The 17,112-nt window shown below is 46.4% G+C and overlaps 1 protein-coding gene across 1 annotated transcript in view; it reads right to left on the bottom strand.

The window, feature by feature from the left end:
* Window positions 1–17,112, bottom strand: part of ITGA2 (integrin subunit alpha 2) — a 125,151-nt gene that overhangs the window by 10,698 nt on the left and 97,341 nt on the right. The window contains exons 25-29 of the mRNA XM_066602727.1: window positions 16,338–16,448; window positions 10,315–10,419; window positions 6,492–6,605; window positions 2,824–2,913; window positions 2,568–2,684 (exon numbers count right to left, since the gene is read on the bottom strand). Coding sequence (XP_066458824.1) covers window positions 2,568–2,684; window positions 2,824–2,913; window positions 6,492–6,605; window positions 10,315–10,419; window positions 16,338–16,448 — 537 coding nt within the window. The remainder of the gene's footprint in view (window positions 1–2,567; window positions 2,685–2,823; window positions 2,914–6,491; window positions 6,606–10,314; window positions 10,420–16,337; window positions 16,449–17,112) is intronic.

Genomic DNA, 17,112 nt, shown 5'->3' with positions numbered 1-17,112 from the left:
GTTGTAACTGCATGTGTCTACTTCTAAAGAACCCCAGTCTGACTGGGGCATGCAGTGTGGGCCGAAGCCCACCTGCATTAAACATGACATTACCTCAGCTGTGATGGGCAATGCAATGGGATATATTTATGTACCGCAGGTGGCTTCCTGGCACCCACCCATGCTGTGGGTCCACAGGGAGTTGTACCTGCCTGTGTCTATGAATTAAAAACCCCGGTCAGGTTGGGGCATGCAGTGTGGGCCGAAGCCCACCTGCATTTAATCTGACGTTAGCTCTGCTGTCCAGGGCACTGCAATGGGATACATTTATGTACAGCCGGTGGGTTCCAGGGAGCCACCCATGCTGTGGGTGCACACGGAATTCCCATTGCGGAGTTGTACCTGCCTGTGACTATTTATAAAAAACCGCGGTCTGACTGGGGCATGCAGACACCTTGACAGAATGAATAGTGTGTGGCACAAAGGTTCCCCATTGCTATTCCCACGTGTGCAGCTCCAGATGGAGGTGACACAGGATTGGATTTCTCATTGCTTCTGTACAGCATTGTGGACTATCGCCCCGCCCCTTTTAAAGAGGGTCGCTGCCTAGCCGTGCCAACCCTCTGCAGTGTGTGCCTGCGGTTCCTCCTCATGGCAGACGCACTTATAAATAGACATGAGGGTGGTGTGGCATGAGTGCAGCTGAAGGCTGGGCAGGGACACTTTGGTGTGCGCTGTGGACACTGCGTCGTGCGGGGGGGGGGGGGTGTTTGGGCAGCATATAACCCAGGAGAAGTGGCAGCGGAGTGTCATGCAGGCATTGATTGTGCTTTGTTGGAGGTAGTGTGGTGCTTAGCTAAGGTATGCCATGCTAATGAGGGCTTTTCAGATGTAAAAATTGTTGGGAGGGGGGGGGGCCCACTCTTGCCGCTATTGTGGCTTAATAGTGGGACCTGTGAACTTGAGATGCAGCCCAACATGTAGCCCCTCGCCTGCCCTATGCGTTGCTGTGTCGTTCCCATCACTTTCTTGAATTGCCCAGATTTTCACAAATGAAAACCTTAGCGAGCATCGGCGATATACAAAAATGCTCGGGTCGCCCATTGACTTTAATGGGGTTCGTTACTCGAAACGAACCCTCAAGCATCGCGATAATTTCGTCCCGAGTAACGAGCACCCGAGCATTTTGGTGCTCGCTCATCTCTAATTACTACGCTTTTTACGCTGGCTGGGCCATTTCACTTGGAAGCAGGACACAGATGCCCCCCGAGGTAAATGGCTATTTTGCCTAATTAGTTCCCGATACGTTCTTTTTCCCACTGCATTATGGGCCTTTGGTGTGCACACTAATATAGAGCATGCTGCGTTTTTTTTCACGCTAAAAGGAGAATGAACCCATTCAAATCAATGAGTTCTATTCTCTGCGTATTACACGTGCAAATATGTGTTCAAACACGCTTGTGTGATGCCGCCCTAAAGACGGAGTTTTGAAAACCCTGTACAATGAATGAGAACCCTGAAAGAGGGAAGTGGTGAGGGGGGGGGGGGGGTGCTACTTGGTCCTCAGTCATCCTTCTCAAGAAACTAGTAGAACTAAAAAAAAATAAAAAAATTGCTGAATGGAATTTCAACAAGCTGACAGAAGGGGGCGACATAATCCATGTTTACTGAAGAGCGTTAAAATTCCTTTAGGGCTCCTTGACACATAACACTGTGAAATCCCAGCATGTTTAGTGGCGTTTTTCATTTTGCTACATTTGTGACGTGTGTTTGTTCGCTGTTTTTCAAAAGAAGCCTATAAGAATGATCACCAGATAAAATGCCATATCCAGCGCTCGCGGCGTTTTTGAACAAAATGCCACTGACTTAAAAATAGGGCACTAAAACACCAGAAACTGAAGGACATTGAATGTGGCTTTTTGTCTCAAAAACTGCTGGCTAAAACCAGCCCTTAAACTTGCGACCAGATGTTACAAGATAGTCCATGTAAAAAAAAAAAAAAGAGGCCTAAGCGTATGTCCAAATAGGACGCAATTGCTGCAGAATATCAGCAGTGGACATTCCGCAGTGCGAAATCTACACCATATGGTGCGAATTTTGGCGTGATTTTTGGTGCGGAATTCATCCCTTTATTTAAAGAGTTGGATTCTGCCCCGAAAATCTGGTGCTATAATGGATATGCTACAGATTTAAATTCCGCATCACATGTCAACTCCTGTAGTGGATTATTTCGGCAGCCCATGGATGAGATTTTGAAAATCTCACCCACTTTGCTGCTAAAGTAAATGTTGCAGATTTTCTGTGCAGAGGATCCACTTGGAAAATCCACAGTAAATCCGCCCCGCGTGGAGATACCCTATAATGTACTGCGACCGATGCATTGTGTAGCTTTTTTCTTTGTGGAGGAAGATGGGGGTGGGGGGGTTGCAGTGGTGCTTTTTACAAAATGTAGTATTGGAATCTATGCTGAAATCCACGTCAGATCCGACATGCAAACACCCCTGCCAAACCTGGAGCAAAATCTTCATGATGTGTCAATCTCTGCTGCGTGTAATCATATAGCGCGCTGTAATAGCGATTCTACGTACCTTCCACAAAGCAGCCACCAACGCAGCAAGAAGTAGGAGTCCGGCTATGATGCTTCCAACCACCACCCCGATGGGCACTTCTGTTTTCTCATTGGGTTTTATAATGGTGAGTGGGATCTATGAGAGATGACATGATTAAAAGCGATTATTATATGCCAGTCTAAATGCACAAACTTGCCACAATCATTGCAGGCAGGGGCATCATGATGGTATAGAGCTGTACCACCATGCTTGATCTCATGTACTTTACACTCACCAGTAACTTGCTGTTGCTCACAACAAATATCTCAGGGTTAAGTGTTTCCAGAGTTGCGCTCGCTACCAGCTCCAGCGACCGGAATGATGACTGAAAGGCAATAAGAAAAAAAGCTATAGTGACATATGGTACCTTGCCAGCTGGAAGCCACAGAAAGAAGATGTAGGGTGCAATTATGTGAAGGGAAATCTGCTACGGATCCACCCCAAATTGTGCAAATTTTGATGCATTTTTGCTGTGGCTTTTTTTTTTGCTATGTGTGAACTTACCCTTTAACTAGAACTAAGAAAATCGGATCAGGGTGAGGCCGCGGGCATACTTCCCGTGTGTGCAAGATGCTTGGGCGCATCGGGCAGCACACAACCACCTATCTACATGCTGTGTGATCTCCAGAGCACATTGACAACTTTTGATTTTTATATATCTTTTCATGTATTTCCTTAGCTGCCATTGGAGCTTTAACCCATGAGTGGCTGTTAAGCTATCTGCACAACATGTTTACAGCCATCCTTATATCTTTTGGCAATGTTTACTGTCCTCTAAGTTGAGTCACCTGATGAGCCTTTTGTTTAATACACCTGGGACATTTATTAAGTGAGCTTCATCCCCATAGGAACATCTTAGGATGTCCTCTTTAAAGACTTATTTGGGGTTGTTCTTGTCAGGGCAGCTGCTCTGCTTTCTTGTGATACAGGGTATACTAGATCGTAAGGAATGACAGGGTGAGTCTGGGTTCCCTCTTCCCTCATCTTTTTTCATACCAGCAATTTTGTTGCCGTTATGAGACGGGATCATCAGATGTATGAGGCATACTTGGGTAACATCTGCATTGGGTGAGACTGTTCATTTATTCTTTTTTTTTGCTTTACCCTCTGGTTTAGCTGTCAGTTTCGGCTGCTTGTATGTTAATTAGATTCATTAGCCTTTTTGCAACTTTTGGTTTGATGTCACTTCTGGCAAACATTTCAGGCCCGGTATTTATGGGATTTAATTTACTACAGTGGTACCCTTAATTTAATTATCTTAATAAAAGTTGTCTTTTAACTTTATAGCATCCCTATGCCTATCAACCCTTTCACCCATTCCATCTTTGTATTTGTACCTTGCTGATGATTACAGTTTGGGATAGTCTATTTTGATCCCCACTATTTCTATTCTGAGCAGACTATCCTCCCATGTTAACGAACGCCAACTGATAATAAGCAGGTTGATCACAGCTCGTTAATAAAGTTTAGACGGGCAGGTGATCAGCTGTATGAGGTTGAAGGACCGTTAAAATGATTGTTTATCCCCATACAGGTAACATTGGTCAGCAGAGAATCGCCCTGCGTACATGAGGAGTGTGCAGCCGACCGGCGAACATCTTTATGCTCCCACAGAAAAACACAATAAACCAACAAATTAGTGCTTTGCTCGTTAACTGTCAACTATTTGCTGGTGTACTTACATGGCCTGATGATTGGGCAAAAGAATGTTCAGGTGAATGCTTTTGCCAGACCATTGGGCCCCGTAAAACCATCCCTAAGGGCGGTCTTATACGGGTGTGTTTGCTCGCACAATAGGCATAGAATACAACCTATTGATTTCAAGGGGTTTACTCTCCTTACTCGTTTCTGCGAGCATGCTCTATTATTGTGCGCATTTGCTTACCAAAAGCCCCATAGAAGTCTATGGGAGATGCGCAAATGCGCACTCAATAACCGCTTGACTTCGCATTATGCTGAGCAATTTAGCAGGAAAATGAAACACCAGGAACTAGTTGGGCTAAGTAGCCTTTTAAACTGGGGCCCTGCAAGCACAAAAGGCACAGTAGTATGCACAAAAGTGAGCACTTTTGTGCATATACCCGTGTGTGTCCATGCTTTAGCGTATTTACTTGTACACTTGCATTGTGTACTTGTGCAATGGGTGTTGCATATTTTCGCATGCATGTATATTTTACTGTACTTTTTGTGCATACAAAAAAAAAAAAACACGCAGAGATGCTCCCATTTTTGGAAACGGGCAACTAGTGTAATCAGTTGAATATTCTTGCCTTGCACAAATGCACAGGGATACGCAGTTAATGAAACCCATTGATTTCAATGGGTTTGTTCATATGCATATATTTTGCATGTACATTTTCCACCACGCAAAAAAAAACCTATTTGCACAGCAAAGATCCCCATAGAAGTCTATGCTGGGGTGCACAAATGCCCCACCAATACACAATAGGATTCGCAAAAACAATGGGCAATTGCTTAAGAAAAAGAACACATCTAGAACTCATTAGGCTAAATAGCCATTTAAATCGTGTTTGTCTGCGGTGTGCACATAAGTATGCCGATACAAGCGCAAAAAAGCCTTGTTTGAAGCGCAAAAAAGTTGCTATAATGCATGGGCAATTGTGCTTATGCCCGTGTGAAGTTGGCTTAACAGTTAGAAATAACAATAGTGTATGAGACCAGTGTCCACTAGGCAAGTGCTGCTACTGAGTCACGAGCTGCTTAAAGGGAAGGTTCATGTCTGAGAAGCCAACATTAGTGCTTAAGATGGCGGCTGTGGGTAGTTGCTGCTCTGTTTTGTCTTAAGGCAGCGTGGTTTTCCATTTGATTGCTAACGGTTGCAGAATTTTGCAGATATACAGCATCATTCTTCACAAAGCGCGCGGTCATTAACATTGATTGTTGCGCCCTTTCTGTAAAGGCAGAATATCTTTCAGAAATCACTATTTAATAGGCCGTTCACAGGCGGAAGATTCCGGTCACCGCTTGATCCTTTGATTTGTAAACCATATGAAAGCATCTGAGACCGTAAAATATAGCAGCAATTATACAGTTAGCATATTTTCCACAGCTATTACGTCCACGGCGGACATGTCCTCTCATTGCTCCTTCCAGGCGGTATGTTCCACTTGTGCTTGCCATCTTATGTACTAATGTCTGGATGACATTGTCTGCACCCTCCACAACAGTAGAAGGCTTTACATGTAATAAATGATGTAGACGTACAAAGTCTTATTTCCTAGATTCTACTATGGCTGCACAGGGGCCCTACAGGACTTTGGAGCTTCACTTGTCATCCAACATGAAAAAACAATTCCTCATGGAACATACACTTTTGGAGGATCATTTCTTCCCTACCCTCATTTGCTGCCATTTGCACCCTGTTTCATATCTGTAAATATGGATTTTCAAACAGTCTTCCCCATTTTTCTGTTTGCAATCCACTTTCAGGGAGGGGGCAAGTAGCAAGCCTAGCATTCTGACAGAGGTTGACTGTCCTGACTTCCTTGCCCTTAATTCCCATGCTGCATTGCACTGTCTCTAGTCCAATCAGCAGGGAGGGAGTAGCTGAATGCCCACCCCTCTACATGAGGCAGGGAGCACCAGCTTGAACCAGTCATGACACAGAAGGTGTATTTCTTTGAACCAATAATAAGGCAGGGGGTGTGTCTCAGACTACTACAGACCACTGTAGATAAACTGTAGTCAAAGATCACAGCTCAGCCTTTGAGGAGCAGATTTAAGAGGCTGCCAAGCAGAAGCACTGGTAAATGCCAAAATGCCTTATCAGATAGCAATGACTTGCATTTGTATTGTGCTAATAGTCAGCAAGACCACCAAACTATTATGTTGACCTCTATTGACTAAAAGGGCAAGTATTTCTGGTCTTGGATTAGCACTTACCGCTGCAAAAGTCCCATTCCAGATTCTGGTAGACACATTAACAAAGTAATCTTCTCTCAGCTGGAGGTCCTTCATCAGACATTTGAATGTGGTGCATCTGGTGTTCTCACAGGTCTAAGGAAAATGGAATATGTAGAAATAAGGTATTAGGTAGCAAAATGCTGGCGCCTTAATTCCTTAAAAGGGAATTCTTACTTTTGAATCTGTTAACAGACCATAAAATTAAAAAAATTGACTTTAGTTGACATGGGGTTCCTTGTCATCTTCTCCTCCTCACTGTGAGCTCAGTGTACCCCCAGCAGTGAGAGGGAGACGGGAAGCAGCGGTGGCCGAGCATGCACAGTGCCGCATCCTTCATCTTCAATGGGACTGCTGGAGATAGCCGAGCGCATCCATCAGCCCCATTGAAATGAATGGAGCAGCACCACAAATGCTCAGCCACTGCTGCTTTCAATCTCCATGTCACTTCCAGGTGTGCAGTTAGCTCCAGTGAGGGGAGGGGGGGACATTAGACTTCCATTCTCGGGATTGGGGGGAGTCTCTGAGGTGAGACCACCGCCAATCAGACTTGTATTACTTTTCCTAAGGACAAGTAATAAAAGTCAGTTTTAGGAATACCCCTTTAAGTGCGTACAGAAGAGGTACTAGAAAAGGTCATGTTTGAGTCGTGGGACTATAAAGTTTACCATACACGTTAGCTAGCGGTCAGCTGTACACTTGTTCCACTGACAGCTATCCCTCCGACCCCACATGTATTTGTAAGATAGAGGGGGGGGTCTCCAGTTTATTGTACCGGGTTATTAGAAATGATCTTCTTGATGTGAGACCCCTCATAACTCTCCTTTAATGACACTTAGGCCTTATTCACACAAGCGTTTTCAGGCCAGCTGTACACAAACGGGTCATATTCCGCATGCGGGAGCCCACAGTGGAATCTGGCCAGGACCGCAGTCAGTGTCCGCATGTACCTGTCTCTTGTCTCTATCTGTATTGCGGATGGCTGCGGTGAGCCGCTGTCAGACATACGCAGTACAATTTTTAAAAAATCTTTGTTTTTCCCGCGCCATTGGTAGGCAATGACGCGGGTACCTGTTACCTATCGCAATGTCAATTGCGGACGGCCTTCAAGTCAGAAGGCTTCTATTGACTTCAATAGAAACCGTCTGTGCGGAATCCGCACTAGAATTGAACATGCTGTGATTTTTCTTCAACTCGCGGAAATCCCAATTGGTTCCCATGAGTGTGCGGGACGAAGCACTTTTACATAGCATGCAACTAATGGTATTTGCTGCGGATCCGTCATGCAGACACTGACTACAGATTCCCCAATGCAAATCCGTTCGCATGTGGTTGGCCTCACGTGGCTAATTTAGCCGCGATAAAAAATTGCGAGCATGTGAAGCATTGGATTCCGATGCATTTATTCACATGGCCGATTATTAGCCGCATAAAAACACCCCACCGGCGGAGATAGGACACAGCGGTCTTGCCCTATCTTTCAGCCGCGAGCAACTCCTAGAAGCCTATGGGAGCTGCCGGCAAGGGGAGGGGGAGGGAGTTTAGCAACGGCTAGCAATGTTAGACTATGTCAGCTAGCTCTAATGAGCCAGTTGAAGGATTTTTTCCGGCCGAAGGAATTCTAGGCTGTGGTGAATATATGCCGTACCCAGCCGTGGGAATGAGCAAGAATACTCAAGATTTAGCCGCGACTTGGTCATGTCTTTTTCTCATTCATGTGATTATCGTCTGCAATGGGGCAGGTGAAAATTGCAACGGTCGTATGAAAGATGCCTTACGAACAGAAATTTGATATCAATGGAAACAGAAAGTCAAAAAGTTTCATTTAGCAAAACTGTCAACGAGTAAGACATCCTTGTTGCCCATAGCAACCAATCAGCACAGCCTTCATTTCTCAAGCTGCTGAGGTAGAATGAAAGCTGCACTGTGATTGGTTGCTAGGAGTAACAAGGACATCTTACTGGTAGACTGTTTTATAAATGAGACATGAAAAGTTTTATTCTGCGGTCGTCGCTTGGGGAATATGAGACAAAATGGCTGCCAACAAAGACTGGAGAGCGTTTTGTGTCCTTGATTTTCATGTCTACCGGTCTGTTATTGGTGTGCAACGTCCTTGTCGAACAAAGGTTGGTGAAGATCCACCCAGCGACGCACAATTCATAAGCCGTACTCCAATTTTAAGGAAAAAGGTTGCATCTGTAAGCAAAAGTCATCCGTCCGTCCGTAAGCGTGGAAACAGTGGAGCGCGTCCGAGGACCATCCGACCGAGGAGAGAATTAGTCGCCCCACTGCCGACTGTGTGGGAGGTTCTACACAAATGTTTGTGATGTTATCCCTGCCGAGTGCAACTGTTACCGGCCCTAAAACCGGACAACAACGCAAGGCGACGTGGTTTCTGTGAGTGGATGCAAACTGTAAGAGCTCCTGCACACGAGCGCATACGTAGATATGCTCACGAGGGGATGACGTGATTGCGCTCTGCAGTGTGATCACGTGCTTGTGCGCGCATTCCTGCCCATTTTGCTGTACATTTCTGCGCTGCCAGGCCCATTCACATCAGCGAGGGATAGACCTGCGCCGGTTTAGAACCGTCTCAGGAGCCAAATTAGTCCCCAGTTTTAGCAATTAATACCACAAAATCACACAGCTACACGCGTGATTTGTACACCTCCATAGACTCCTATGGAGCCTCAGGTGTGCAAAAAAATTAGAGCACGTTGCGTATTTTTTCGCCCGACAATAATGCGTGCACAAAAACGCTTAATATGAGGGAACCCATTAAAATCAGTGCGTTCTATTGTCTACAGTTTGCGGAAGCAATTTTGCGTTCCCGAAAACATGCGCAAAATTGCCTGTGTGCAGAAGCTCTAATGGAAAGCGATAGTTTAATGGGATCTTTAGTGTTTAGTGATGAAGCCGCCTTGCACCTTTCAGGCAAACGTAATGTCAGAATTTGGGGGAGAGAATCCAACTTGTCTACACAGAGCGTATGTGCGACTCCCCTGAGGTGAATATGTTTTGTGCTATAACCTGCAGGAAAGTTTACAGCCCCTTTTTCCATGAGGAAACAATCCGGAAGTTTTGTACCTGGATGCTATAGATATGACTTCTAAAACAGCTGGAACTAGAAACCCCAGGTTTCATCCTCCAACAGGACAGGGTGCACCCCCCTCCCCTACAGGTGTAAAAGTTAGTCTACATGCCCCCCTTACCACCCACCATGCATGATCTGCTAGAACTCATTACAGAAGCCATTGCATTAGTCAGGCGTGATCCGCTACAACATGCATGGCAGGAACCAGGCTACAGGCTCCATGTGAGTTCAGAGACAAAGGGGGTCACAATGAACACCTATGATTGGTTCTGACCTGCCCCCTGTAGAAACAGTAAGCCGGGGGGTATTTGAGAGACTGGCACATCGTGTAGGATAAACAATCACTATCTTATTGCCATCCACTGAACCTGTAGCTGAGGGCCTCACCCTCTCCGCTCCAAGTTCATGCCCTCAACAGGATGTGGGGAGTAAGCCGCTACCTGACTCCTCTAATGGCGGTTTATCCCCCCCTCTCCCTCCCCCTTCGAATGATTTCTTGTTTGAACGAGCCAACGATGTGTCTGCCTGAACGAGAAATCTGCAGCTCTAAACTGACCACTAGCTAGGATGCCGCCATTGATGTGACTGGCGATTTCGGTCCATTCAATGGATGACAGGTAGTGTTGTCATGGGAACAGTAGCTCTTTGATATCCTTCAATGACTGCTTTACTTAATGCACAAATAGGCTTTTATATACTCCCGGTACTTACTAATTCCTGGATGTTGGAGAATTTCTCTTCTGTGAATGACTTGGAGTATTCTCCTTTTCCTATATGCAGAGGATTGGTGACGGCATCACAACTAATTCCTCTGACCTGGAAAAGGAACAAAAACATAAACTAGTTTTAGTGTCCAGCTGCCCTGCGCCAGTACCGGCAGGTTCAGGCTACAAGTTTCATTGTAAATCCTTTGTTTGTTGAAGAGACTCTAAGCAACAAAAGGCCGAAAGTTGCTTCCAATTAGCAATTAGGAATGGATACCGTATTCCTGAAGGATTTGCTACTGGAAAGTTTTTCACAGCCTGCGGAGCATGAAAAGTGTTCCAAATACTTAGAAGAGAAGGTCAGTGGAATGAAGGGCTGTAGATTAGGTGATGTGCGTGACTTCACAACGGAAGGTTAATGATTCTGCCAGCTCCCATCCTCATCCTTCTGTTAACATGTTACTGCTCTGTACTACTGCCTATAGCACACTGTATAATGCCATGGATGAGAACGGGAGCGACAACCCTGAGGGGATCCCCTAAAAGTACACCTTTATTAAATCACATATAAAATTTCACCTCAAAAAGATTTAAAAAAAAACAAATATGCTGTAGAAGCAAGAGAAAATGATTATACAGACCCAAAGAGTCTGAACATATAAACTACCTGCCTCACTGAATACATTGTATACCTAATCGGTAGTGCGAAGACAAATGCCTGCAGCATAGATCTGACACTAAAACATAGTGCTAGAGCTCCCCGACAACTGGGGTACATGGAGCTGTAGATGTAGCACCCGAGTGTAACAGACATATATATCAGTAAGAGGCGGGATCAATATCATCCCCACCACCAATCAGCTGTGTGAGGGACCAAGGGATCAACCAATAGTGGCTCTGGACGAATCAGGTGATGCATATTTGGCTTCTTTTTCTGTGAGTTAATGCACAGACATCAATGCAAAGACCATGAAAGAGTGTGTGGCAGCCAATAGAGGAACACATTATATTCAGCCAATGGGAGACACCTTGCCAGGGCACTCCCTGTGTTGGTCAGCCGGAGCAGTGGATAAAAATGGGCTGATAGAATAAAAAATCTCTTCAATGCCTAGGTATACCCTGTGCTAATCAGCTGGAGCAATCAGCCCGTTTTGATCTGCTGAGCATGCTCAGGATGACTAACACAGCAAATGCCTCGGTTTTATGGAGATTTTTTTATTCTATCAGCCCATTTTGATTCACTGAGCGTGCTCCCATTGTCAGAACCTATAATATAAAGTGATTTTATATACATATATATATATACGCACACACATACATATAGGGCACCTTTTACAGCGCATTCCGTGCGCAGATTTTGTGTGTGGAATACGCTGTACCCATCTGCAATAGGCTCCCATGCCGCCGATCACACGTATTACGTGAAATACGCAAACAATAAAGATTGCAGCACGTTCTATCCCGGTGTGTATTATGCACGCATACATGCCAAGGTAGAACATGGCGATCGGTGGCCTGCAACAAATATGTCATTACATACACAGGCGACACGATATCACCGCGAGAAAATCGCCGCAATATTGCATCGATGGTCCGTGACTTTCTATTCCCCTGCTGTGAGGACACTTGGACTGGCTATGGTTAACCATCTGTATGTATGTGAGCTCTGGATGGGATTCCTGTTATATGTTTTATGCACAACCATGTTTGTTGGTGTGAACAGTGATGTGTGTTATGTCTGTATAGGTGGCCAGACGTGCTTTATATACAGTCCTGTTCTGTGTTCTATGTGGTATGTGGAACCTGGTATGTTGGTGTGAACAGTGACATGTGGTATATCTGTGCAGATGACCAGACATGTGCTTTATGTGCAGTCCTGTTCTATGTCCAGTGTGTGTGAACAGTGTTGTGTTCTATATGTGTGTCTAGTGCATCTCTCCAGGCTCCTGATCAGGGATAGCTAGGTCCCAAATGAAGACAGTGGGACCGACCTTATCAGGATGACTACCCTGCTTTTAGGCAGGGGTTTCCCTCTTTCCCTGATTAGTAAGGGACAGGGGGCCTTCCATCTATGCCTGGAGAGGTGCAATTGGTCTATGCAACACTGTGTGAGTGATTGCGGTTTTGAAAAAAGGACACAATCCTGCGTCTGCATAGAGACGGGGTGCTTTAGTGTGCAGAGCGTACGTAACATAATGACCAGCTTTACCGTTTGCTGTAGACCCCTGTGTGGTATGTACCTGTATTAGTATTCCCTTCCCCAGCTGACTGGCTGGCGTCCGCACTAAGCCCGTATGGATAAGTCCTGTTCACACTAAGTCCTGTTCAGCAGGAGGGATTTCCATCTTTTCCCCTCTGGGCTGTGCACTCATTTTGTAGGCTACTGTGACTAAGGCCAAATGTGTAAGGCTGGGTTCTCACAGGGCGGATTCTCGGCGGAAATCTCGCGGTTTGGCCGCAGCGAAAAATCGCGAGATTTCGGCCAGGAGAACCGCCGCTGCAAAACCCACGGCGGCTTTGAAGCAGGCCGGCCGCTCGCTCTGCCACTGCGGCCGGCGCTCCCATAGAGGAGAGCTGGGCCACAGCGGAAAAAAATGGACATGCTGCGGCCGGCAAATCCGAGCTGCAGCAGCGGCTTTTGCCGGCTTAGCTGCAGCGGATTTGCCGTCCCGTGTGGACGAGATTTCTGAGAAATCTCATCCACATGGCTGGCTAATCCTGGGATTAGCGGCCGCATGCGGATTAGCCGCAGCGAAATTCCGTACGGACTTTTCGCGGCAAAACCGCCCCGTGTGAACCCAGCCTAAGGAGCAGTGGTTCTGTTTTTAGGTGCACTATTCATTACTCCTTCCTTTTTGCCATTTTTGTCTTGGTGTCAGGGCTTTATACATAAATTCTGCATGGTTTGGAGGAGTTGCATAACTTATTTTACTCCCGAAGGGTCCAGAGGCCCCTTTTTGAAAGGGGAGGTACTGTTAAGGTTGTGCATCTGGGGCCTGTGGTTATACAGGCTTCCTTGTGCACACCTTCACAGGTGAGGGTTAATTGAGCTGGCTGGGTGTGGTGTTTCACCAGCCAATCCCCCTTGTCTGCTGCAGATAAATACCAGCAAACTATGGTGTGAGATTGCTGGTCATTTTAGTTCTTTACCGTTAATCCCACTCAGAGCTGGTGTGTGCATGATTGTCTGTAGTGCCCCTCTCTCCTCCCCTGAAGACGGTCTGGGCACCTGCTGTCTCTCCCCTCCTTCTATTCAGGAGTGCATGACGTGTGTAGTGTGTGGTATGGTGACCACACAGGTGCAGGCGGCCCGCAGGTTTCTCTCTATCCCTGGGCAGGTGCGGCCCCCCATCTGATATCCTATGTGTGTGTCAGATGGGTGATGCCTGACACTGTTCCCTATGTCGGCACAGTGGCTGACTTTCTATTCCCCTGCTGTGAGGACACTTGGACTGGCTATGGTTTACCATCTGTATGCATATGAGCTCTGGGTGGGGTTCCTGTTGTATGTTGTATGCACAACCAGGTGTGTTGGTGTGAACAGTGACGTGTGTTTTGTCTGTGCAGGTGGCCAGACATGTGCTTTATGTGCCGTCCTGTTCTGTGTGGTTGGTGTTACACTGTTTGTTGGTGTGAACAGTGACCTGTGATATGTCTGTGCAGATGACGACAGTGGGGCCAACCTTATTAGGACGACTACCCTGCTTTTAGGCAGGGGTACCCCACTTTCCCTGATTAGTAAGGGACAGGGGTCCTTCCATCATTGCCTGGAGAGGTGCAGTTGGTTTTTGCAATCACTATGTGAGTAATTGCAGTTTTAAACAGACACATTTGCGTTCTTTCTGAGGCGTGGCGCTTTAGTGCGCTGAGCAGACGTAACACCTAGCTGCTGCATTTAGGATGGATTGTAGAACGGAGAGTTTAGTGGCGGGAAGACCAATCAGTAGTGACTTATGGTCTTTTACACGGGACAAGCTGTTGGGCAAACGATGCCTGATGGCGCATCCCAGTTGTGTTTAGTCATGTGCTGTTACACAGTAGCGTGTATCGCTGGCATCAGTCACTGCGCTGCCAGCATAGGGGACCAGGGAACGTTCTCCCCCACCCGCCTCCATGCACAGTAAACAGACAATTATTAAAAAGTGAACAATTGATGTTTACACTGAATGGCACATCGTTCAGTTTTCTGCATACAGAAACTGAACGACTCAGCAGTTCTTGTTCAGCCGCTGCATGCATTCACATGGGACGATTATCATTCAAATTACTGCAGGAGAACAGATATCGGAGCAATTCTGCTTGATAAAAGTCCCGTGTAAAAGGGCCAATATAGTAGTCAAGACATGAATGGCTCAGGTTGAAGATAAGAGTTTTTGCTGTATCCACTGTAAGGCGGCTGCACACAAGCGTGATGGGCTCCGCCGCGGAAAATTCCGCGGCTAAGCCCGTCACGGCGCCCCCCAGAGACCCCATACTTACCAGCGGATCCGGTCTCTTCGCTCCCGCATGACGCTTCCCCGCCCACCGTCGGCGTGTCACGTGACGCGCCGGCCGCGTCATATGACGCGGCGGCGGTAGGCGGGAAAGTGTTTTCACGCTATCTTCCGCTGTGTTACAGCGGGAGATAGCGTGAACGGACGGCTTCCATTGACTGCAATGGAAGCCGTCAGCGCGTACACCCACGGCAAATAGAGCATGCCGCGGGTGAGGATGGGAGATTTCACGGTGCGGAATTCCGCGATGGAATTCCGCAGCGTGTGCCCTGAGCTATTAGGTTCAATAGAACCTAATAGCTGCGGGCAACGCAGCGGATTTTCGCCGCGAATTACGCGGTGGAAATCCGTTCGTGGGAAGGAGGCCTAATAAAGTGTAAAGCAGTAAAGTTTAACATGACTTTTTTTACCATGTTGTGATAACTTTTTGTCCCACAGCTTGTTTACTCCTTGAATTACTTTACAGAAGCTTTTGTTGTCTTAAGATAAGATTACTTGTTGCAGATACTTATCACACACAAGTTAGAGGGGTTGTACCAGAATTACAAGTTTGGGGCTCTTTTACCAAGCAGATAAATCATTCTCATTCCTGCATCCAGCAAGAACCTGAACTATTATCATTCAGTGTAACAAGGAACAAGAATCCATTCTCTTTTTGTTTGTTATTCAGTTTACACATAAAAGCTGGCGGTGATCGGCCCTTATAAACAGGCAGCCATTCATCTGTGGTTGACTGCCTGTTTACTGTGAATGGAGGAGAGCTGGAATGATCCCCGTCCCACACTGCCTCCATTCACTCGGCAATGATCATTCCCATGTAAAAGCCTAGGAACTATCATGGTTTGGACGGCCTGTCGGGCATCTGCACCCGGCAGGTTGTCTCATGAAAAAATGGCCCTTATTACTGATCGTTGGGAGTCTCACTATTGAGACCTGAGAACAGGAGTACCATATCCCCATTTTCCTCACTGCAGGCTTATTGCATTCTCCGTAGCGAGGAGGAGAGTGTATGGAGTATTAGTCGTAAAAGTGCTCTGCCGCTCTACACCTTTCCAATGGGACTGCAAAGGTTGCTTACTGGCAAAGCGATTGGGAATATCTTCAGTCCCATTAAAATGAATGGAGCGCCGATCATGCATGCTTGGCCAGTGCTCTGTTCATTCTGACATCACTGCGGAGGAAGAAGCGACCCCACAGTGATAGGCAGAGGGGGACAGGGACCCCTGTTCTTGGGATTGGTGGGTGTCTTAGCAGGTTATTTCCAATCGCGTAATTCTAATTCAACCCCTTTAAATCCTGCTACATCTCTAGGTTCTGCACATACTGCATCCATGTTGCTATATTTCCCTTCTACAGAACTATATGATATGGAATACTGTACTTTAGTGTCAGAAATGTCTTCCAGGAGTGACACATACACTACTTTTCACATCATTTTATGAACTCTAATAAAGACACAGAATTTGATAAGACACCTTGATAATACATGTGGTCACCATTTCTACTATTTCTTACCTTATATATTACTAGAGCTCACCTGGTCTGTATGAATATCTGTGATGTACATTAGGGGGTTGCCTCCTTTTGTAGCCTCTGGCACGTTCACAGTTACAATTGCCGATGTCACTGGAATGGTCCCAGTGCTGATCTAGAATAACACCGTGATATGTCACCAATCAAAAAATAACAGTTTACATAAAGAAATTAAAAGTCAACATTTTAGAAGAAGTCAAAAGTTTATGAAAGGGGCGAAATGGAAGAGAATGTCCCATGTTGGGGACATTACTGGCCCCTTGGTGACACAGCTGGTGCATCACCAAATGATGTCAGCAGAAGGGGGGCCCAAATATAAGAGCGCTGGTGGCCGACATCTTGCACAGTTGGAGTGGCGCACGCCACATGGCAGGAAAAAAGGGTCAAAAAGCAACAGATCAAAAGAATAGGGATGCCCAAGTGAGAAACAACAAGGTGAAGTGAAGACAGAGGCCCAGCTAGGCACAAGGTGTAGGGGAGGAAGGAGTCTCCCCTTGCTGATGTGCCATGTGGGCTTGAGTGAAGGGAGAAGGTCAAAGGTGGCATCACTGCGGCTGCAATGAATTTTTAAAGCTGCAAATGACATCCATGCAGCCCAAATAGCTAGCACTCATGTATGGGAGGAGATGCAGTCTCCCTACTCGCCATGACCAGACCAGACCCAGACGCTAGGTAACAGCTGGGAGAAGAGGAGAGCCAGCAGAGAGCAGGTTCAGTGCCGCTGGGTGTGAGGATTCATCATGCCTCAAAGCAGCATCAGTGGGCAGAGTGTATGCCCT

The sequence above is a fragment of the Eleutherodactylus coqui genome, chromosome 5 (assembly GCF_035609145.1).
Source record: "Eleutherodactylus coqui strain aEleCoq1 chromosome 5, aEleCoq1.hap1, whole genome shotgun sequence".
In the NCBI taxonomy this organism is placed as follows: Eukaryota; Metazoa; Chordata; class Amphibia; order Anura; family Eleutherodactylidae; genus Eleutherodactylus; species Eleutherodactylus coqui.
Note: the sequence above shows the minus strand (reverse complement) of the source record. Positions and strands in the feature narration are given on the sequence as shown.